Here is a 22,767-nt window from a genome sequence, read left to right on the forward strand (position 1 = left end):
CAGAGGCAAAAGCAAGCTGTCATGCCGACAGCTATTTGTGCTAAATCAAAATGAGAAAAATATTTAAATTTGTTGGGATACCTACAATAAGTGAAAAATGTTTAAATCACACACAAAATATATTTTTGTAATTTCAAAAATATAAAGTGTTATTAGTCCCACATTCCGTGTATCCCTTTATTACGACTGCCATGTGCGGTTATCGTTTTCTAGTGTATATTTGAAAAAAACCTTTTAATACTTTAGTAGCTTTTGAAAGAAGGCCTATTTTGCTCATTTCCCAGCTCCATATTTTTGTTCTACTAGAGTAGCTTTGCACAATTTAGAGTTCAGAATAATCCCTATTTATCTGATACTGGGCTTTAGGGCAGCCCTCTTACTTTAAGGCTCATTATTTGGCATTTTGGAAACGTAATCAATCCACGGTATATAACAGAAAGTAAGGAAATGCACAATAGGTCACCTTTTAGAAGAATGTGATGCTCACACAAACTAAGGTTTGTTACACTCTCCGTTCCTAAAAGCATCTGCATGCAAGGAATGAGCAGATAAGGTGTCAGAAGCTTATGAGAAACCACTTTATGGAGGTCACAAAAGGTCAAATTATATATTTGTTCTTATTAAATACTGATGGGGTGGGGAGGTTAATATTTTCTTATAAGCCCTTTCAAAAGAAAATGTATTTTTCAACTCAACCCTATGTCTTCAAAAATAACTCCAATATACATTATTGAACAGTCCTTGACTCTTGAACACTGTTTACACATCCTCACAGCTCAAACATGACCACCAAGCCCTGCAAATCAAATTCTATCGTAATGACGCTCATAATAAGTCATCTGAACCTCACCTAATCGGCCAAAGCTACACAATCAAGCATCAAATGAGCTTCGTGCTACAGGTCAGAAGGAAGGTCAGCGTCCACTTATGGGCTAATCAGTGGCTGTAATTTTGAATCTGCGCACGGTTTCCTTCACAGCAGCAATATGTGGACTAAATGAGACATCGCAGTGCATTTAAAATCAAGAGTCAGCAAAAACACCTAACGGCTGGATCATGTGGGATTTCATTCAAATCAGTTGTAGGCTGACATCTGTTTGTCTGTCTAACAACAGTATTTGTTGTAAGACAGACAAACAGATGAATAAAATTCTGGTGAGCACTGTTTGGGTCTTTCAGTTATTTAAGATGCATTATTTGACCGTCCTCTACCTTGATTTTGCAAGCAGGAAGACTTCCTATCAGGTAAATAAAAAACAGACTGAAAATCCACCCACACCCATCTATCCACAGGCTTAAATAACTAAATTCAAAAGTAGCTTTGTCAACAAGGATGAAAAAATGGAATTGTTTACAAATAATAATAATAACACTAAGAGGCTCCAATATTATGCAGAAAGTGCACTGATTAGTTTGGCGACTTCAATAACTTCATGGAAACCTTTTTCGTGAAACAGCCTTATAAGGTTGTTTGTGTTCCATCATGAGCTGATTCCTTTTTTTCTCGGCATTACTTTGAATATTTTTTCCCCAATATTGAAAAAACAAGGACAAACTCAGGTGCCCTAAAGGCAGACAATGATGATTTGGCAGAGCAAGACGTGACTGAGGGAAGTGTTTTTATCAGGCACTGTTGGATTCATGTACGGATGATATATAAACAATGACTTTGCTGTTCAAAGTGTGGTGCCAAAGTCATTCCACCACTGGGGATCCAGGCAATGAGAAAAAAAGCCAGTTTGCCACAGAGACAGCATGCAGTCAGCCTATTTGTAAATCAAATGAGTTTCTAAAATAGAGCGTGCTTGCATGGTCACTATGGGTTTTTGTATCAAATTACGAACATACCTTAAACAAAAGTTATCTATGTTTTCCCCCTTTCATTTCAGTGACCTTCAAACAGATAACCATGAAGCTGATAAGAGTTTCCCCCTAGGAAGTTGATGCATTTTTTTAGTCAATTTAGAAGGAAGTATTTTTGTTTGGGAGATAACATTGGAGAGCGAAAACAAAGCCAACATCTTTTAGATTAAACCACTTGTGTACATATTGACTACATAACTGAAACCAATGTGAAAAATGATTTGCTCTTTAAATAAATAATTATTTAAAGAATATACACCAAGCATTCAAAATCTGTACTCAGCCAAGGCTGAACCCATAAAAGTTGTTATCCTTGTAAAAAGGAAAAGTTTGGAAGGGTTTAACCTTCAAGTAGTTTTTAATTTGTGTTGCATTCAGTCAAGTGCAACTTCTAAATCTAAAGTAAACACCAAACACTTGGTTTTGACACAGATGAACACAGATCTATAAATCAAACATTTCTATAAAATGTATTCATATAGGCAGCAGATGTTGCCCATATCATACCAAAGATGACCGAAAAGCATGACCTCAGTTTAATTAAAGCAGTGACAGAAAAGCTGTCCAGAAACCACAGATGTTTAATTTGTAGATGAGAAACACTAATATGTAGTTTTTGATCAGTGTAGTGGAATAAAAAGTACCAGTTCAGTACTGTATCAATCTAAAGAAACATTTTGCATATTCATTTTGCACAAGTTTTCGAAACTGATACTTGTACATTTGTAAGAGTTTGTGACTCACCGGTAAATGTAGACTAGTTTTCAGCACCTTTTTTCACCTTTCAGAGCATCAGAGGTTGGATATTAAGTTATTCTGACATAATTGTTTCAAATCTGGTTTGACTTGAACAAAGTCTAAAAGCCCTGCTTTTAGGTTTGAACAGAAGACCTTTTTTTTTTTGTCAAAGTGGTATTAAAGTGCAAGGTGCTCATTCATGTAAAAATGTACCCTGGTTCATGTGCATTTCAGAGTTTGTCAGATATAGTGCACAAATTCACATAACACAATTCTACCTTTTATGAACAATGTGTCATAATGATGATAGAATTTACTTTCTATCACCTTTATGGCCTTTAAAGTAGTTTGATTTTTCTGCGCTATATCTTACAAACACCATAATTAGGTCTAATGAATATGCAAGAAATACACTTTGATTCCCAAAATTTACTATACCCACTATGCAATGAGAGCAGCTTAATACATCCAACCAAGCAGATAACATCTACTAACTGAATGTGCCTTGGAAGTACTGGCTTGCACAACTGTGGCAGCATTTAAATTAGACATAAGGCTAATTTATTTGCAGAAAGTGATCCATCTTGTTTGAAAGTTGTGCAGGCCTTATATTGGTACAGAGACTTTAGGAAGATCCCAAGAGCCAAATGTACAACTTGGGGCTATGAAGTCTTCAGTGAAAACTGGGTTATGCAGAGTGTAGCTATTTTTATTCATTTATTTATTTGTTTATTTTTTGGTCAGATATAGGTCAGTACAAAACATTAGTAGCCTGGCTATATATGTTCACATTTTCTAAAACATAAGATATAGCCATCCTTAACATAAAATTAATCATTGCAATTGTAATTGCGATTACAATGACCTAAACAGGTGAACTGGCTTTTGAAAGTTAAACCAGCAGATATAACCTATACATTCTGCTTTGTCACATATTCTTGTTGCTTTGTTTTGTTGTCTGCACAACAAAGAATAAGTGGTAAGTTCTGCAGGAACAGTGGATGGTAACAATGATGGAATCACTACATCTTTCAGCTGCTCCCTTCAGGGGTCACGAGGGCCACCTCTATCTCATCTTTATCCCTAGCATCCTCTTCTGTCACACCAACCCTCTGCATGTCCTCTATCACTACATCCATGAATCCTCTCCTCCACGTGCCTGGCAGCCCCATCTTCAACTTCCTTTGTCCAATATAGCCACTATCCTGTGCATCATTGTCACTACCAACAAAAATCTTAAAATCTTCAGCTCTCCCACTTCTTCCTGTCTTTTTGTCAGTTCTATTGTCTCCAAACCATACAACACAGCAGGTCTCTCTACGATCTTGTAAATCTTCACTCTGGCTGCTATCCTTCTGTCACAAATCACCCTGACACCCGTCTCCACCCAGTCCATCCTCATTGCACTCTCTTTTTTACTTCTCTTGAAGATGGGGATGCACTGTCTGTTGCTTTGGATGCCTGACCCCAGGTATTTAAATTCATCCACCTTTGCTCCTTCCAAGTTCACCGTTACACCTGCAACTATTCTGTCTCGCTTTTACTGAAATTCACTCTTATTCTCTTCGGTGCATACCTCCACCTTTTCAGGCTGTTTTCCACCTGCTCCATACGCTCACCACAGATTACAATGTCATCTGTGAGCATCACAGTCCACAGAGACTCCTGCCTGACCTCATCTGTCTGCCTGTCTATCAAAATGACAAGCAAGAAGGAGCTCAGAGGCAGTCCCTGATGTAATCCCACACTAACCTGAACCCATCTGTCACTTCTACTGTCTTGCTGTCCTCACAAATGACCTGCAACATGCTCACGTACTTCCCTACTACTGTACCACTGTTCCTTTCTTGGCACCCATGCTTTTTCTAGAGCCACAAAGACACAGTGCAACGCAAAAAATCACAGATATGACATGAAAATATTTTAGGTATTGAAAGTACTCAGTAAAAAAATGACGTTTTATAAAGAAAATAATTCTTACTTTAATTAATTTTGCCGTTAATAAGTTGCAGTTCTCACCGTTTAGCAGCAGCTGCTGAGATGACTGACAAACACTTGGACCAATCACGGTTGAGTTCCTCAAAGTGCAATGACGTAGATTGCGCGACGCCATTACGTAACTTGGTAGAGCGGAAGCGCTAGTAGATGCTGTATTTTCTTCTTCTTGAATGGTGCTCTGTTTTGAAAGGTACAGTTTGGACATAATTTAAAAAAAATAAATCACAGTAAACGTGTAGTAATGCCGACACTTGTATACAGTTAAGCGAAGCCGAGGGGAGTGGACTTTAGAACATGTTTTGCTGTTTAAACATTATTCTTATGCTTTTAGCAACGAGCTAAGCTAATAGGGGATATTGAGTGTTCGAGGGATAACAGTTATTCAGATTATTGGTAGCCCTTCTCTTGCTTTCGGTTTCTACTGCCCATCACTTACATGTTTCTTATGTCAGGTATCATCATGTCAAAGCAGCCGTTGGGAAAAACGCTGCTGAGGAATGTAATCCGACACACGGATGCCCACAACAAGGTGCGTTTAGACTCAACAAGTGTTTGTAAGATGAAGGTGGAGGTTTTTTTTTTAATGTGCACTAATCTATTGATTAATTACTTAAAGTTGAGCTGAGTTGATGATTTGTTTAAATGAATGCATTGCTTCTGTTTGGTCCTTTAGGCTTCCTTTCCACAACAATTTAGCAGGAAATGTTATAATTTTATGTATTTTATCCAATTGTAGTCAGTTGCGTATAGACGTTGTCACAGTCTGTATGAGGTCAGACAAAATAACTGACTGTACACTGCAGCTATAGTCTATCTTAAACCTGTCTAGGAACAAAATTACAAAGCTTGTACGAGAGCGATACATCAAGCCCAGTCTCTGCTTGCTCAGATTAAACTCTTATACAGCAGGTATAAAATACCAAAACAAACCAACTATGCTGAAGTAGTTAGTTTAGCCCACTGATTGGCAGGATTTCTTCTCTACCCACGCACAGGAAGGATAACATTTGTAAATATTTGTATCATGTGTACACTAATGCATCTCTGTGTTGTCTTTGTGTGCATGTTGTTGTGCAGATCCAAGAGGAAATTGAAATGTGGAAAATGCGAGACTGGGAGATCCAAACATCCCAACGAAAAGATTTTTCAGATGCAGAGTTTGTGAGGTAAATACCTCAATTTAATTTGATCTACCTAAACACAAATGAAATCACAGCACTTTTGAATCTTTGTGCAGCTGTCATTTTGATTATACATTGACTTGATGATTTAAGGATAATGGTTGTATTTCAGAGGACATATGCACTGCGACCGAGTGTCAGATCAACGTAGAGACTTTAACCGAAGCAGAGAGCGTGCCTCAGAACATGATGACAGAGAGGCTCGATACTGGACTCGAAAACTGTATGAATTTGAGTCCAATGATCCTGACAGGTACTGTACAAAAAACAAAACATAATGAAGTGGCTGTGGTCATGTGTTTCCAGTGTGTAATGGAAATGCTGGAGTGCTACATCAGATGAACTAATATATGTGATTTCATATATTTCCATCACAGATGGGGACATAGTGGGTTCAAGGAGCTTTATCCCGAGGAGTTTGAAAGTGATGGGTAAGCAGAAATTTCATACATACCAAATGGGTTATTATATATTCAAATAGATATTCAGACTTTAAAAGGGCACTCATGCAATTTACCGCATTTCCATGGAGTTAACCTCTCAACCCTGAACCTTGTAGTAATGCAAGACCAACTGATACCAGGCTGAAGTCTGTTACATAATTTCATTGTTAACAAAGTAGCAGAAGTAAGAAGAGACTCCATTATGAGACTTGCCCCCTGCACTGAAAAAAGGGTACACCCATTAGATCAGGGGTGGGCAACTCCAGGCCTCGAGGGCCGGTGTTCTGGGAATCCATCCTACCTGGAAAAACATCCTACCCAATGTTTCTGCGCATGCGCACAAAACCAACGCCGAATTAACTTCTTTTTCTCTCACCCATCCGGAATACTTCTTATGGTTATGGTTAGGGGTAGGCTTAGGTTTAGTCGCAACTCACCGTCAAATTATAATACGGGTAGGATGTTTTGTCAGAGTAGAATGGTTTCTCAGAACACCGGTGCCCCTGCAGGTTTTAGATGTGTCCTTGAACCAACACAGCTGATTTAAATGGCTAAATTAGCTCCTCAACATGTCCTGAAGTTCTCCAGAGGCCTGGTAACGAACTAATCATGTGATTCAGGTGTGTTGACCCAGAGTGAGATCTAAAACCTGCAGGACACCGGCCCTCGAGGCCTGGAATTGCCCACCCCTGCATTAGGTAGTTCATTAACTATTTAGATTTTATTAATTACCTCAACATTTGTCAAAATAATTGTAATTATGAGTCGTAAATAGTATTAAAATCAGGTTCTGACTTTGATTCCAGCACTTTCCTATGCTACAGTATTGTTTGGTGTGTGATTTTTAGATGATGATAATGTGTCATTCTTAAAGAAAATTTGTGCATATAAATTACATGTTGTTGTCATGAAATTAAAACGTTTTTATGTGGTGTTACAGGTGCATAAACACTACAAATGAGTCATTTTGTCTGTTTTGAAGCAGTTGCTAGGCCATTATGATGGCATACCTCTGAAACAGATAATAGCCTTCGAGGACCTGAGCTGTAACTGTGCAAATTTTGATTGCTCCTGATTGTGTAAGAGGAGCTCACAAACAAAGATTTCCTGTATTACTGTAAAATACTTTATGCACCTGGTCATAAGCATTCCAGCATTATTGTTTTTGGGATAAAATATTCCATCTAGTCATTTAACAAAGCTGGATATTTCAGGCAGAAATACTGTGACCATAGCTGTGCTAGATTTATGATATGCAAGCTTCATTTCATTTGTGTTTGTAAAGATTTTACCCTGAACTGTCTGACCACTTTAGTTTGGAAAGTATGTTGCTAATATTTGTACACTGGCATCAAGCACTTTTTAAACACTCGGTCTTCTAATTTTGTTGTTTAATAGTGGTTTGCAAAGAGCTCATGGTTTTGCTGATATTTGTAGGAGTATTACTGGTAAAAGAAAATGAGGGGAAATGTGCAAGAAATAGTCAGATAAAGTATTTGTAAAAAGTTGAGAATTTGAAAATTATACAAATCCCTATAATTTACACCCATGTTGATATAGCTGAGTGAGGGGGCCCAGTGTAAATAGCTGCTGTGTAACTGTTCTCACCTGGGTGCAAATAGTCACTCTAGTAATAATGGGTTATTATCCAGATTTAATGGATGATGAACACACAGTATTTTAATCTTCACACAGCCTCAAACATTCACACCTCCATGATGTTAACATTCTGGTTATTAACGAGCTTCCTTGTTAATGAATCTCTACCGCTCATACTTTCTTTTAAAAACAAAGAGGTCTTCAAGTCAAAGCTGAAATAAACTCTAGGATTACATCGTAAACATTATGTTTCTAAGACTTTACAGAGAGCTTCTTTATAGTAAGCCACAGAAGAGATGGTTCTCTTTGCTTGACTGATCTCCACATCAAAAACCAGTGTATTTCCCCTTTAAGCCATTAGATCATACTTCTATTCATACGAGTGGTGTCTTTATATTTATTCTTCTGACTTTGTTTTACTTTAGTGAAGAAAACAGTGCCAAAAAGAAGATGAGCCATCACAAAATGAAAAAGTCCAAGTCTGACACAGAGGCATGCTTATCAAAACGGTCCAAAAAATCCTCACGGAAGAAGAAGAAAAAAAAGAAGAAAGGTGAGGACGGAAAGCGTAAGAAAGTGGACAGTTCGAGCAGTGACTACAGCAGCGATGACAGCGGTGCTACAAAAGACAAGCAGAAGAGAAAAAGGACTAAAAGTCGACATAAAAACAAGAAAGCTTCAAAAGCCAGAGGAAAAGACGTGGACATCAGCACAGAGGACAGTAATGATGAGATAAAAAGGGAGAGGCTGTCACACAGTCGCAAAAAGCGAAAGCACGATTCGCACAAAGACTCCGACTCAGGGCCAAACTCAAAAAAGAAGAAGAGGAAAAACTGGAAAGCAATGGGTGAGGAGAGCTCGGACAGCTCTGCCGACTGAGGCGTGCTGCTAAAAACTGATGCACAGTTCAGGTAACGGCCACTGAAACTGCTACAGATTCCTTTGTTGTTCCTAACTCTGCTGAGGGCTTTTCACTGCAGGCATCTTCTAAATTGCACTTTGTTTAACATCAACAAACCTGTGGTTACGGGTCTCTCCGTGGGCGTCCTGCGTGGCAGAAGCTCATCACCTCTGCAGAGATTCGAAGCACACCGTACAGCAGTACAGACAGCAGGGAGCATGAAGAAGGATGATAGGGTAGCAACCATCTGTCTCAATAGGTATCCTGTGAGCTGCAGGCACATTGATTGATCGACTCACCTCTGACTGTCTGCCTCACATAGTGACCTTCTGTCCTCGACCAGTGTTTTCATTTTATTTATAAGGAAATGAGATTTGAATAATTATTTCCGATGGAATATGTATTTTATTTTTTTCATGTTTTGCAATTTTCACTCTTTGTATAAAGCGTGTTGTCATAAAATAAACATCTATTTTGCATTTTTTAAAATTATATTTAGTGTTTAAAAGGGTGTATTATCTGTTTTTAAAAGAACAAGAAATGATCATCCCCGGATTTCTCTAAAACCTTTAATCCATTTAAACTAACAAGTACTGCCTATCCACTTAAAAGCTGACATGGTTCTGACAGTACACGCCTAAAGGTTTATAGATCTGGGCAGAAAAGCGTGAGGGTATTTGTCTTCCTGTCTAACTTTTCTGGAAATGTTCACATTCTTTTCTTATTAGTTACAGCAAAAACTGTATCTGTGTGAATGACATTGTGAGGGGGTCATAAATATGCCATCCGGACAGCAGTTCTAACTCGGGGTTTTAATAACATACACACTGATTGTCTTGCATCCACGAGGGTTTAAATGAGTTGTAACAGATACATTATTTATAATGCCATGGGTGGTTCCTGTTCTTTTTTTTCTTTTCTTCTGAAAGTAAAGACTAGAATAAGGACATAAACCTTACACTTAAAAACGCATCAAGTTGGCCTCCCTCCCCACCCCAGCAATTTCCATATAGCACTTTATTTTCCTCTGTCACAGAGCTCCACTTTTATACTATTAAAAACACATCAGTGAGCCACACCGTCACTGGCAGACACCGCCTTTCATTGCACTGAACGCTGGCATCGTCGTTTATTCTGAATCATTCCCACATGCACCATTTTGCTGTAATAAATACTCATTAGATAAACAATTCGCTGCTGAAAATAGTCCCCAACATATATACTGCTTCCTCTGGTTTCAGTAACATTAGCAAAAACTCCACCGATGAATTGTTCTCAGAAAACGATTTACCGTTTTTAAAAAATGAAAATAAATTTTCGTTATACAAGAGCTACAGGTGAAGCAATAGAGGTTGTTGCCATGGGATCTGTAACAACAGCCACAAATTAGGAAATTATTCTTTAACTTGAAAGCACGTGCATGCACGTACGTTGAATCTAAGCAGGCTGCAGTATAAAGGTATACAACCATTGCTCTGTGTGCAACATGTTTGAATCCCAAAACAGAAAAATAATGAGATGGCAGTGTAAAAGTAGCTGGCTTCTGTTAATAACTCTTACGTCAATACTTTATATTGACGTATATATATATATAAAATTTAGCATTTCCGATGAAGAGGTCTTGTGATTCTCTTGATTTGTTGAGTTGTTTGTCAGGAGGGTCTCCATGGAGTAACATGGATCAAAGACCTTGCCACAGTCCTGTTGTTTTTCATGATACCAAAGACAAACTTTCACATACTGCTGCTCATGATCAAAGTGAGTAAGTCTAGTGTTTGTAGAGCTACTTTTTGACTGCTATAGAAGTCTTGTCTGTGATACTGTTGAACACAGATTGTCCTGTGTGGTCTTATTGTTTCTGTAACGTTAACACGGCACCTGAATGTAAAAGAAAAATGCAAAGATTAAAAAAGGACGACTCACTAATGCCGTACACAGCTGATACCACTTTCATACATCACTCCTGAAAACCACCGTTCTACCCATATCAACACCAGTCTGTGTCCAGACTGGTAAGAAAGAGTAAGCTTGTGCCATCTGTGTATTTATAGATAATCTGATGCCAAGGGAAGTGTTGGTAAACCGTTTTGAAAGTGTGTGTACTGGAAAAGCCTGAAGCACTTCGCTGAGTCTGTGTCAATAGGCTAAGTGTTCTCTCTAAGCAGCAGAGAGTGAGCTGTGTTCGGCTTGGCTGCAACTGCCTGAATCTTGGAAATGGAAGAAAGCAAGTGAAATTCAGCAAGTCAAATCAGTTTTGACGGCGGTTTTTAAACACGTTGCCACGGTTTATAAGCATTTTGGCAAAAGGGCAGAATCCAAAAATGACTGTCTATTACAACCGAACCTTTGCATGATAGTTAAGACAATCTGTTTTTAGAAAGGGGGAAAAAAGCCTGTTTTTGCTGTTATCATTGTAATAATTATAGAAATTAATGTCAACCCTACATTTTTTAAGCCAAATTTGTGCTGCTGCATGTTACCGCAGACCTCTGGATGGTTTAGTGTTTTGAAAATGATCAAAACCCTTGTGAAAACCTTTTAATTCATGCGAGTGGCGTAATTCTAGATAGGACAAAGCTATTCTGTTAGTCCACTCCGGTCCAGAGATATCTGTATTGCCCCGATCCCCTGAACATGTACAAACAGTGGAGGCATAGCACCGGAAAAAGGACAGGGGCGAAAATAAGTATTTAGTTAAAACCACAAGTGGAGTTTCACATAAGAACACAAAAGCACGACTGCGGTCTTGAACAGAAATAGTGTAAATTAAAAAATATATAAATATGTACTAAACTATGCTAAGATTGGACTTTTCTAAAACACATATTATATGGTTTGAAAACGGAATGGGGAAACTATTAAATAAAAATAAACCTGGATCAAGTGTTGGTCTTTTTTGCAGTTATTCAGAACTGCTGATGAGAAACAACCCACCCCCCTGGTGTTCACTAGTTTGACTGTCCAGGCCAATTTTTTAAAGGCAGGGTGATGTCTCAGCCTCATCCTCCCACCTAAGCAGATTTTTGTGTCGAATAGTGGTTACAGATGTGAGCACACACACAAACACTTCTCCTGTTTAGAGAGCCGGCCGGCCTCGCAGCTCCAGACAGTTAAGCATCAGTAGTTACTGTAATAAGGAGATGGATTCAGCTCAAAAGGTTTGTGCACGACAAACTGACAGCTGAGCATTTACACCCCAAAAGTTAAATCCCCCTTCTTGAAGCTATGTAAAATGTGAATGTTTGCGCTGTAAATTGGTTAAGTGTGATGAGGAAGGATGAAGGGATGACCTCGTTCTCGGATTCAATCCTCTCCGTCACCGAGGATGCAAATAGGAGACTCGGGAGGATTGGAAAAACCCCCAGTGCGACTTATCTTTCTGCTCCATGTTTTATCTCTCTGCTGTCCACGCAGCTCGGTTTCATCTCAGCCTGTTCTGAGTAGCTGTAATCAGAGGGAGAGGGTGTTTACCATTTCAACAAGCAAATACCCCTCATCTGCTCTGATCATATCTTTTCCTGTTGTCCGATCTTTTTTCTTTTTTCTTTTAGCAACACTTGAGTTCGCCTGCTGTATCATGCATTTGTATGCGCTACATAAACAGCTGGTTTAAAATACAATATATTGCCGTTGTAAGCAGATGTTTTGACATTTCAGGTGTTTGTATAAATTCTTGGCATAGCTAAATTTTTAATGTAACAGTTAATTATTATTACATATTTCACAATGGCACTTGGGTAATAGAAAAATCCGCTGATGAATGAACATGTTTACCGGCAGTTTAAACCTGCCCGAGTGATTTTTTTTAATATGTATAAACACTTAATGAATTTTTAATAACTCAATTTGAGGATTTGTTAAACACATTTCATTAAATATGACTATAGTCTACTGCTGTCTTATTTTGTGTTACTGATTTTATGTTTCCACACCAGCTATAGATGCTGATAATTACATTAACAAGCACTTATAAGCGTCCTGATAACTCATAACTGCATTATAATGATTTATTAAGTGATGCGTACAGTACTGCTTTTACATGTTTGAAAGTAAATTCCTCTCCTGCCGTTTAATATATAAGTTAAAAACAGGATGCTACACAGGCCGTGTTCAAATGGTTATTAATATATCCACACTGCAGTATGCAATTAATTAGGAACCTTGCAGAGCTTTGTTTCCCCCTAGTGGCACACCTCAGATCGTACACCCTTGATAATAACAGCTGGCTGCATTTGAATTCAGCACCACGTCCAGTTATCGTGTCCCCTCCTCGTCCCACTACCACTCTGCTCAGTGGTCATAGAGGAGCTTTCACAGAAGCCTTATAAATAGCACAGAGAAATCAAATATTTATCTTCTGAATTTGTGTGTCCCTTCCTGCAGTGGACAGACACGCACACACACACACGCGCACCCTCCTACTGCTGCAGCACAAGAAGGAAACGCCACTGATACAGTTAACCCACACAAAAAAATTTAATACCCTTCGTGAGGGAGTAGATGGTCCAAACCTTGACATACTAAATAGGGAGAGGTGTGATGACACAGGTTTTTAATGTAAAAACTTGCAGCCAACACCCAAATGCTTTGTAAAAAGTCATGTGACATATGACTTACTTACTTACATAGTTAGTACACATACACCAATGTTTTAATATACTTATATATGTCTTTTTTGTTTGTTGTCTTTTATCCAGACCAGCCAGATACAGTACCCATTAATATACAGTCACATCTGCAACAATACCGATTTTAATATCATACAGTCCGACCGTCAGAGAGGAATCCATGGCAGGTTTCCAGGTCCATCTTCTCTATGCAAACACATAAGAAATCAGCCTTTGTAAAATTCCGCTCTCTTTTAATAATCATTATTGTATAGACTGGTGGTGATACTTGTCCTTGTATCTCGTGTCTTCTGTGCAAAAGTTTGTTTTTTTTTTGTTGTTTTTTTTTTTAATTTTATGAACCCAAAACATGATTGACATAACAGGATACCTGGCTGTTCACTTTACAGTTATGATGAAGTTTTTTTTCTTTCTTCTTCTTTTTTTCTTTTTTTACAATTAAACAGTTACATCCTAACGCCACACCCCTTGGCATATCACAGAAAAAGGAGAAAATTAAAAATCCAACACAATGCTTCCCGTTCTCAGTATTGGAAAGCAGTGGTAGAGAGGACGGTTTATGACTACAGTGAGCAGCATCCTCCATTCGTACATTTTTTTTTAGAATAAGGCACTGCTGCATAAAGAAAGGACATGGCCAACAGACTTCTGTGGGAGCATGACGGGGAGGCAGGATGAACGAGACCGTGTTCTTCTCCAGCAACTCGCAGAAAGCTCGTCTCAGTATGTGTGCTTGTGTTTATCTCTTGCTGTGTGCTGGGAAAGTGTGTCATATGGCATGTAGACATATTCGTGTTTTTACATGTGTGTGTTTGTATGTGGCTGAGCCATTTCTTTTGGCTACACTACTTTACTCAGACTGTGCTCTCTAGCATCCACTCAGTGCTGCTGAATGTAACTCTCCTGTTGGCGAGCGGCGAGGACTCCATGTTGAGCTGGTTGGTGGATTTGTGCCACCTCGTCCTCGCTCTGCGTGGGTAACTATGACTCTGAAAAATGGAGTAATCCCCGCCGTCAAACGAGAATCTGTGCCTAGTTCGTGCTAGCTCATTAGGGAGCAACCCCATGTTGGCCAGGGTACTCTTCTTGTCCTTGAGCCTGGGAGCCTCCTTGGTGCCAGCATTGGGGCCTATGAGACACAGGGACATGGTGGAGCCTGTCAGGCTATTGTCCATCTGCGTGTCGTCAGATGGGGGACCAGAGCGCTCTCCATCCAGGCTGGTTCTTCTCTTCATCTTGTCTACAGTCATGGGAGGCAGCTCCACCTCCAGTATGGCAGTTGTGGCTGCTGAATCCTCCTTTTTCTCACCATCCACCCTCAGCACCAGTGCCATGCACTCTTTGGGTGCTAGGGTTTCATGCTGGCCTTCATCAGAAGGTTGCTTGGAGGCAGAACGCTGGAGCCGGTGCTGGCTTCCATTGGTCTGGGAGTGCATGCTACAGCTGACCTTGGTCTTGCTGTCCTCCGGGCTGCTGTAGGCCTTGTAACGAATCATCAGGATGATAATGAACACTAACACCGAAGCAACAATTATACCACCAATAATGATGATCATAGTGCCTCCCAGGAACTGGCTGTGCATGAAACGGCACTGGCTGACCTCACTGGCTGTGTGGAACTGTACGCAGCCGACCACACGGGTAGCTGTTAACGAAGTGATGCCGTCATCGTAAACCGCCAGCACACAAAGGTCGTATTCCCGTCCTGCAGCCAGATCATTGATTAAGAAGTTCTTGCTGGTGGATGGGATCATTCTGTGGAGAAAAGAAACAGCGCAGTGATGAAGATGTGGAGGAGTAATCTTAAGAATTACAACACCCACATGCACTGATTTGCACAAGGTGTATTAAATCACACAGAGGTGTCAGTTCTGCATCAGAATAAGGTAACAGTGCCATTACCACAAACTTTAAATATCACTCTGGTAGACAGACATAAAAAACATCACACTTCAATACAGGTGACTTCTAAGTGCATATGTTGTATTATATTGTAAAAAGGCTGTGAGAAGTTGCTCGATTTGGTTTGTGTCTAACAAAGTGACAGCGAAGGTGATAAAAAAGGCAGGAGAGGCTCACTGTCTCGAGTATATGCCACAACAGCTGCAGGCTGGAGGACAAGTGACACATGAAGTGAAGACAGTTTGGATGTGTGAATACCTAAGGTCACAGTTTGTTGGCAACTGTAAGATTACACGACTCTAAGTACGAAGGAGAAAGGCATTGTCTTCAGGTCAACATTGGCGTTAATATAATTAGAAGCTTGTTCCTTTTCCCTAAGGGAAGACTTTGATGGTTATCATTTGTAGGTAATAATGTACCACCTAAAGACAAAACAACACTCAGCTCCATGCTAAAACGGGATGAGAAAATTATACAGGAGAGCAACTCATTATATCTGATAAAACCTAGAAAAAAAGAAAGAAAGAAAGAAAGTCAACCACTATTATTAACTTATTCTGTGAATACATAAATCCTGGGATGCTTTTCAGTAAAATATATTCAGTTAATTTGTGTCACGTTTTGCATAATAAACACGTGAAACTTCAGATTCTCACACTTTAACAGTGTTTGCAAATGGTAATTTTTATCCATTATTCTAAAGAGTAAGCTCATCCAGTGTAACCATGCAAAACGTTTTAATTGCTGTAACTTTTTTATATTAATTTTTTAAACTAGTGGTATTTGGGAATTTTATCAGAATTCTAAAAAAAATGATGAATCGCCCAAGAAATCTTAACGCTACAATGCTGAAATGTGGAAAACTTCTCCATGTACTGGTGCTTTATGCTTGAAATACAATCAAGACCATCTGTAAGCAACAGTGATTCTCAAACAACTATTTTTATAGTTTACTTCAAATTTCAAACACTTTGTTGGAAGATAATAAGGTAGATTTCTTCAAGTGCTGTTCTGTCCTGGGATTCCTTACAAAAAAGATAGGTAGAACTCCAAACTGAGTGTAAGGAGCTTGGAAAGAAAAGTGTCTGGACTTCTCTAGGGTTACTTGAAGATGTTTCACCTCTCATCCGAGAAGCTTCTTCAGTTGTAAGAGCAATTGGTGGAGGTTCCCAGGATTTAAGCCCTACGGGAGTGTCTCCAAGAGGGTCATGGACCCTCTATCCTCTACATCTATGATCCTCTACCTAATCACACAAGCCAAGGTGTGAAAATGGGTGTGGGTCACAATCAGCCAAGGTTTGATCTACTGAGGTTATGTGGCCCAGAGTGGGCGATAAGGCGTCTGGGAAGGGATCTTTCCGAGCTCCTTAGACTACAATGACCTGGACGACTGAGAACCTTCACAGACAACTCCAAACTGTTGACCATGAACATTATCCACATGTTCAATTTCAGATATCATGAATGCTTTTTCTGTAATTAGTAAAATCTTGTTTGAAAACGCCTATTGTTGCTAGACACACTTTCCATACTCTTCCTGGTCTTTCACATGAGCTCTTCATAAAACAGGGGGCAGAGAGGATTTGTGAGTTTATGCATAATTTTTCTTTTTGTGGATGGGTTCAAATTACCTCAAACTAGTAGACCAAAACAAACTCATTCATTGCAATCACTCCCCTGTACACAAAGCCATCTTGCTGACATTATTTATGATAATTGGCCACAATATCTCACAGACTGGCTGTGCTACAAAATAGAAACTTGTCAGAAAGCTGAATTTTTCACGTTTTCAAAAAAAAAACTGCTTTGACGGCATCACCACATGGTTAGTTACAAAGGGTAATCCTGCATAACCTACATGTACACACAAGATTTCGATTCCAAGTTGCTCAGCTAGGTAAGTCTTAAGCTTCTAGTTCCAGCAGCTACAAACAAGCTGCAAAAGATTTTAGCAGTTACATTTCATTTCAGTATCATATATCTAACACTTGTCATCTATACTCCAAACTCTACAAAATTTTTACATATACAACTGAGAAGTGTTAAATAAGTATCCCCCTGAAACCCACAGGTAGATTCTGGGGTGATGGATGGGTTGCAGGCGCTGTGGCACTGACAAAAATGTAGCAGCAGCTGCAATTTATCTTATACTTTATAATGTAACTCACTGTTAACAATTTGCCTGCGCTGACAATGTTCTTTGTGTAACCAAGACACAACAAAAGCAAATGCAATAAAGTTTGAAATCACTTTCATATTTCATACAATCCACTTCATTCTGTTTACAGTTACCAGCTAATTATTTTTCACTTTAGACACAAAACAATATGAGTATCTAAAATATGATACACTGTTACAGACTTATGGATCTAAAAGTTTAGGCAGGGGGGTATGACTAGCTCTATTTCAACTTTCTATAACATCTAAATATGCCATTCCATGTTATCACATCAGCTATGAGGTCAATAATGATATGAATAATATATAAACCGCTGACTTCTCTCATTTTTGGCTCATAAAAACAGCATAAAATCCCAAACTGCTTACAATGTTTTGAGCAAAAGCATATTAATCCTCTCATGACACCTCAGATGTATGCTGTTACTGTGGGCAGCCCTGAGGACTTTCATCTGTAAACAAATATTTTTGTAGTGCTTGTACTGTTACTTTTAACTTACAGTAAGTAAATGATCTGACTCCTTCTTCCACTGCTATAACCAAGCCTATCATTAGACAACCACATGTAATCACACTCTGTGTTGCAACCAATTAATGCAGACACTTGCTAATGAAACAAACAGTTACATGCAGTGAAATAGTTAGCCTCAGTGTTATTGTTGTTGTCATATTATGTTTTAATGATGCTGAAAAGGCTATTTAGTCCTTTAGGGTGCTGGACTCATAAGCAGTTCAGCTGCTTGAGTGCTCTGTCATAATGTAACAAGCAATTACAGAAAATATAAATATCTTAAGCGTACTGTACAATTTTGGCACAGTAAAATTTTCATTTATGTATAACTCTCTCTCCTGACTGCACTAGAGGAGTTGCTTGTTTTTGGACGCACTTAATCATTTTGCTTCCTTGGGATATGTCAATCTCCCATAACGGACAGCTGTGTCATTCAGCAGATGGTCAATCCAGATGTCTCACCTTTCCTCATATCCCTATCTACCCTCGTTCATCCATCCTGGCTTCATAGCTTACCTGTACACCAAAGTATCATCTGCCGTGCTGTTGTACTGAATCTGGTACATTCTGATGCCAGGGATATGGCGCTCAGATGGCCAGCGGATCACAGCGGAGGAGGAGGTCAGTTCAGTGACCATCACCCTTCTGTCCTGCTTGTCATAGCCCTTGGTGTCATTGCCAGATTTGGAGGAGGTGGTGATGTCTGAGAGTCCAGGGTCCTCACGCATGTGGCCTGTGTTGTTAACAAACAAGGGTAAGGGGATCATGTTGATCTCAACAGCAGCTGTAGCGATGCCTGCGGCATTGGATGCCACACAATTAAATGACCCACTGTCCTTCAGAGTGGTGATGAGAATATCAAGGGTGCCATTATCATACAAGACGGTGCGGGAATTGTTATGCACCAGCTTGCCGTCTGGTGACCGCCAGTGAATATCTGGTTCCGGATCACCCACAGCTTTGCATTTAAGAGTCACTCCTTGCCCTTCCATCACAAAAGGCTTACTGGTAAGATGTTTGGTGATTAGCGGTGGCTCACAGATAAACTCTTCCTCTTGAATAGACCAGAAGTATTTGTCCATGAGGTGCTCTGGGGAGGCACAGGTCTCCAAGTCATCCTCTCTTGTTAGCCTGCGCAGCCACAGCAGCTCACAGTTACAGTGTAGGGGGTTTCCCCCAAAACTCACGGTCAGAGTAGACGAGCTGGAATCCTTGGCATCAGACAGGACCTGGGCGTGCTGGAACAGGCTGTCTGGCGGCAACTTCTGCAGCCTGTTAGAGGTCATGTCCAGGCGGACTAGCTTAGTGAGCAGTGTAAAGGTCCCTGCTCCAATGTGGTCAATTAGGTTGTGGTCCAGTGTGAGGGTGTTAATGTTGGTCATTTTGGCTATAGCTTCCCAGGGAAGGGTGCGCAGGTTGTTATTGGAAAGATCCAAGTCCTCTATTGTGGAAACAAACTCATCGAACGAGGTGGGGGCCACCTGGTGGATCTGGTTGTTTCCGAGGATGAGGTGCCGCAGGTTGACGAGGCCTTTAAAGTGTTCGCTTTTTATAGCACTGAGACGGTTTCCATCCATGTGGAGCGCCCGCAAGGCTCGCAGGCCGAGAAAGGCATGGGGTGTGATCTGACTGATGGTGTTGCGGGACAAAGTGAGGTGGACTAAACTAGTCATGTTGTAAAAGTCTTTCCTGCGGATGATGGTGATAAAGTTGTCAGTGAGTCGCAGCTCGACAGTCTTGCGGTCGATGGTGGGGGGCACGAACAACAGACCGGTTTTAGCACAGAGCAGAGTCAGAGTAGGGGAGAGGTGCTGGCAGATGCAGCGGCCGGGGCAGCTGTATCCCTTCACCAGGGCTGCAGACAGCAACATGCAAAGAACCAGCCGCTCCATTGTTGATCGGTTTCCAGATCCTGTGTGTGAGATAGACAAAGGGAAACAGGGGAAACAGAGTCAAAAAAACAGAAATCTTTGAATGAATAAATAGTACCAGGCTTTTTGAGAGCCTGCTGCAAAAAACCCACAGTCTGACCAAGGTTGCTGAGACTGCCAGCAAGGTATCAATCACAAAATGAAATGGAGCTTTTCTGAAATAATGGCACCTGGGATGATGAAAGGCTGCGCCAACCCTGTCAGAAGCCCATGTCTCTGGAGCTTTTTAATGGAAATAACAGAATGGGGTTTTTTTGTGCCACCAGGCTGCATCACCACTGGGCCATATAATTTCCTGAATGATCACAGGGCAGTTTTCCTGTATTAGGTAACCATGCCATGTACATGTCCATCATGGAACAAGGCTTGTGTGTTTTTCTTGCTCTGAATTCCACATCAGGGAGGAGAATTAAAGGTAGAAAGGGCGCTTGTCAAGAGTACTCAGTGATTTCTGTAACCTTTTCATACTCTCTGCCCTCGCTATGCCTCTGAGATGTACAACAAAATTAGACAGAAACCTGTCATGTAAATTTTGGCAAGGAAAAATAAAACTGGAAAAAGTAGAAATGCGGCCTGTTTTCATTGTTCATCCGATGGAAACATTATTGAGTGATTCCCAGGTTTTGAGGATGTTCAGATTCTCTGATTCCCATTTAGAAATATTGATTTCAGTCTTTGAGAGAACACGCCTGTGGTGACAGGAGTAAAAAGAAGTCCTTGGCAGTAATAACCATAAAAAGCCCACTGGAGCACACTAGCTACGTGCTGATGTTATATTGCCAGTGGTTTTACCTTTTTTGGCATTCATCTTGACTACTAATACCTTGTGTTTCACTGTTGATGAGAGCCTTTTAATGCTGCTAAAGTAGAGGGATGGCAACTCACTTTTCCCAGCAAGGTTTAGAGATTGACACATGGGTTACTGCAACCCAGCACTCTCCAAACCCACAGGGAAACGCTTCTTCCCAGCCAGATCCAGTGTGTCAATCAACAACAATGTTTCTTTTTATTGGGTCCAGCATAATTATCTTAATTCATCCTGAAAAAGCTGGCTGTGGATTTTAAACACAAATGATGTCTCTTTTTTTTACAATTTGTGATGCTTTATCCAATTTGTCACATCTAATTTTAGAGTCCCTTTTTCTACATTCCACTATGTTGAGGTGGTGCTGACGGCCTTAACACCGCAGATTTTTGTTCCCCCATTGTGCCCAAAGCAAAAGCATCTAGTGCTAACAGAACAAACAACCCTAAATTAAATTTGATTCAAAATGCCTGCGGTGAAATTCACAGAATATTGTAATGCCACATGTCAAATTTCATTAAAAAAAAGAAAGCAGAGTGTTCTTTCTCTACCTTTCAAGCTTTCCCTTACGCTTTACACAAACACTCCCTTTTGCTTAAAAGCAATCAAACCTGATCTGATGAGCGTTATGTTCTGATAGTTCTATGTAAATACTCATAGGAGTAAGAAATTATGCGTGCAATGTCTTTTTACATCAACCTGTGGCACACTGGCCAGACACCAGCGGACATTCTCAGTTGCTTTTCCTATTCGGTCTGTTGCACACGCACACAGACACACGTGCACAGACACACGTGCACAGACACGCGCACAGACACGCGCACACAGACACACGCACACAGACACACGTGCACAGACGCGCACCGCTGGCCGGGTGGCTGGCAACCGTCTGACAGCGAACACGACACCTCGTTAACTATGAGAAAGCGCTGCACAATCAGAGCACTCATAAAATCTGGATTTGTGTGATGTCATTATCTGAGGGAAGTAGAACAGTTTGAAGCACAAGTTCAAACCAGTGGGATAGTTTATCAAAGATAAACTGCTGATCAAATTAACCCAGCAGTGACAGCTGTGCTGCTACTTTAGACTACATTTCAGTAGACCAGTAGACTGTATTTAAGTGAGATACTAAACCAAGACCTTTGGTCCATTTGTGTTTACACCTCCTTTTCTCGTTGCTTCGACTCTGCAGGCGTAGCTGTTACCTCTAATTCTAAGACAGAGTCGCTAAATTACAGCACGCACACAGTTATTTTCTGCTATCTGTCACATTTATACTGAGGTTAGACTGCATTCCTGGAGAAAAAACACATACTCTGTGTGGACAAGTCTTCAAGAGAGAATTTATATAGTAATGTTCTTTTGTGCGACTCCCTCGTCTAAATTAATTCTCCAAATTTTCTCTTTTTAAGCACAGTGGGGAAAGCTGAAACTATGCAGTAGGTTACAACAGGGAACACCGTGTAAATTCTTATGTGGGAGCTTGTCACACTCGTTTGTTAAATTTCAATATAGTGGTGACCTTGCTTGATTGTGTTAGTATTCAGATGCTAACTAGGCCACAAAGCTCACAGTTTCTCAGAGGACCATCTGTGTCTGAGCACTTCCTGCCACACCGTTGAGGATACTCTATTGATCTTTCAGCATCTCAGGGAGGGGGAAAACTTTGTTGCCACGGCAACTCTGGTGTAGAATGTAGGTCTTTGAATTGCATTAAGATGATGTTAAGCTGCCCGATAAGCGAGGCTTCGATCTTAATGGTTGCCGCTAAGAAGGTTGGACGGGACGTGAACAGATGTATGAATGGCAACGTAAATTGAAAGAAAAGGGCAGCTCTGCTTCGCATTTCTATCTTTGGTTTATTGCTTAATAAAAGTGCCGGTCACCAAATCGATATGCAGACAGCAGCAGAGAGCACAAGGTGAACCGGACTTTAGATTTGCTATGTCCAGCCATGATGCAATACAACCTTTCACAGGGAATTAGCTAGCTGTGTTACTAAGAAAAGGAAATTGAAGAGGCTATACTTTGAATTGGTAAAGAAAAATAAGGCTGCTGGACACCAAAACAAACACAATAAAAAGAG

At 40.2% G+C, this 22,767-nt stretch overlaps 2 protein-coding genes across 4 annotated transcripts in view; one reads left to right on the forward strand and one right to left on the reverse strand.

Moving 5' to 3' along the window:
• The first annotated feature begins 4,707 nt into the window (after positions 1-4,707).
• nkapd1 (NKAP domain containing 1) lies at positions 4,708-9,207 on the forward strand. 2 transcript variants are annotated; one of them, XM_005739350.1, is made up of 7 exons: positions 4,708-4,789; positions 5,052-5,128; positions 5,677-5,765; positions 5,893-6,033; positions 6,158-6,211; positions 8,248-8,733; positions 8,881-9,207. In XM_005739350.1, the coding sequence occupies exons 1-6, from the start codon at positions 4,747-4,749 to the stop codon at positions 8,699-8,701; spliced, it is 858 nt and encodes a 285-aa protein (XP_005739407.1). In that variant the 5' UTR covers positions 4,708-4,746; the 3' UTR covers positions 8,702-8,733; positions 8,881-9,207. The 2 variants fall into 2 exon arrangements, with proteins under 2 accessions (XP_005739407.1, XP_005739406.1); XM_005739349.1 differs by having other exon boundaries at positions 8,248-9,207.
• Positions 9,208-13,193: 3,986 nt separating this feature from the next.
• The window catches only part of lrfn1 (leucine rich repeat and fibronectin type III domain containing 1), a 131,409-nt gene continuing 121,835 nt past the window's right edge, over positions 13,194-22,767 (reverse strand). For both annotated transcript variants that reach the window (XM_013912469.1, XM_005739352.1), the window contains 2 exons: positions 18,459-19,854; positions 13,194-15,106 (listed from right to left, as the gene is read on the reverse strand). In XM_013912469.1, coding sequence (XP_013767923.1) covers positions 14,206-15,106; positions 18,459-19,834 — 2,277 coding nt within the window. In that variant the 5' untranslated portion in view covers positions 19,835-19,854 and the 3' untranslated portion in view covers positions 13,194-14,205. The remainder of the gene's footprint in view (positions 15,107-18,458; positions 19,855-22,767) is intronic.

This window comes from Pundamilia nyererei, unplaced genomic scaffold, assembly GCF_000239375.1.
Source record: "Pundamilia nyererei isolate P.nyererei 1_Seehausen unplaced genomic scaffold, PunNye1.0 scaffold00091, whole genome shotgun sequence".
Lineage (NCBI taxonomy): Eukaryota > Metazoa > Chordata > Actinopteri > Cichliformes > Cichlidae > Pundamilia > Pundamilia nyererei.

What these genes read in the sequence shown, in the direction of transcription:
- nkapd1 (XM_005739349.1), top strand. Translation starts at nt 4,747, where the DNA reads ATGCTGTATTTTCTTCTTCTTGAATGGTGCTCTGTTTTGAAAG. An exon ending in TCAGATGCAGAGTTTGTGAG is followed by an intron (nt 5,766 to 5,892) that starts GTAAATACCTCA and finishes GTTGTATTTCAG; the next exon opens with AGGACATATGCACTGCGACC. An exon ending in GAGTCCAATGATCCTGACAG is followed by an intron (nt 6,034 to 6,157) that starts GTACTGTACAAA and finishes TTTCCATCACAG; the next exon opens with ATGGGGACATAGTGGGTTCA.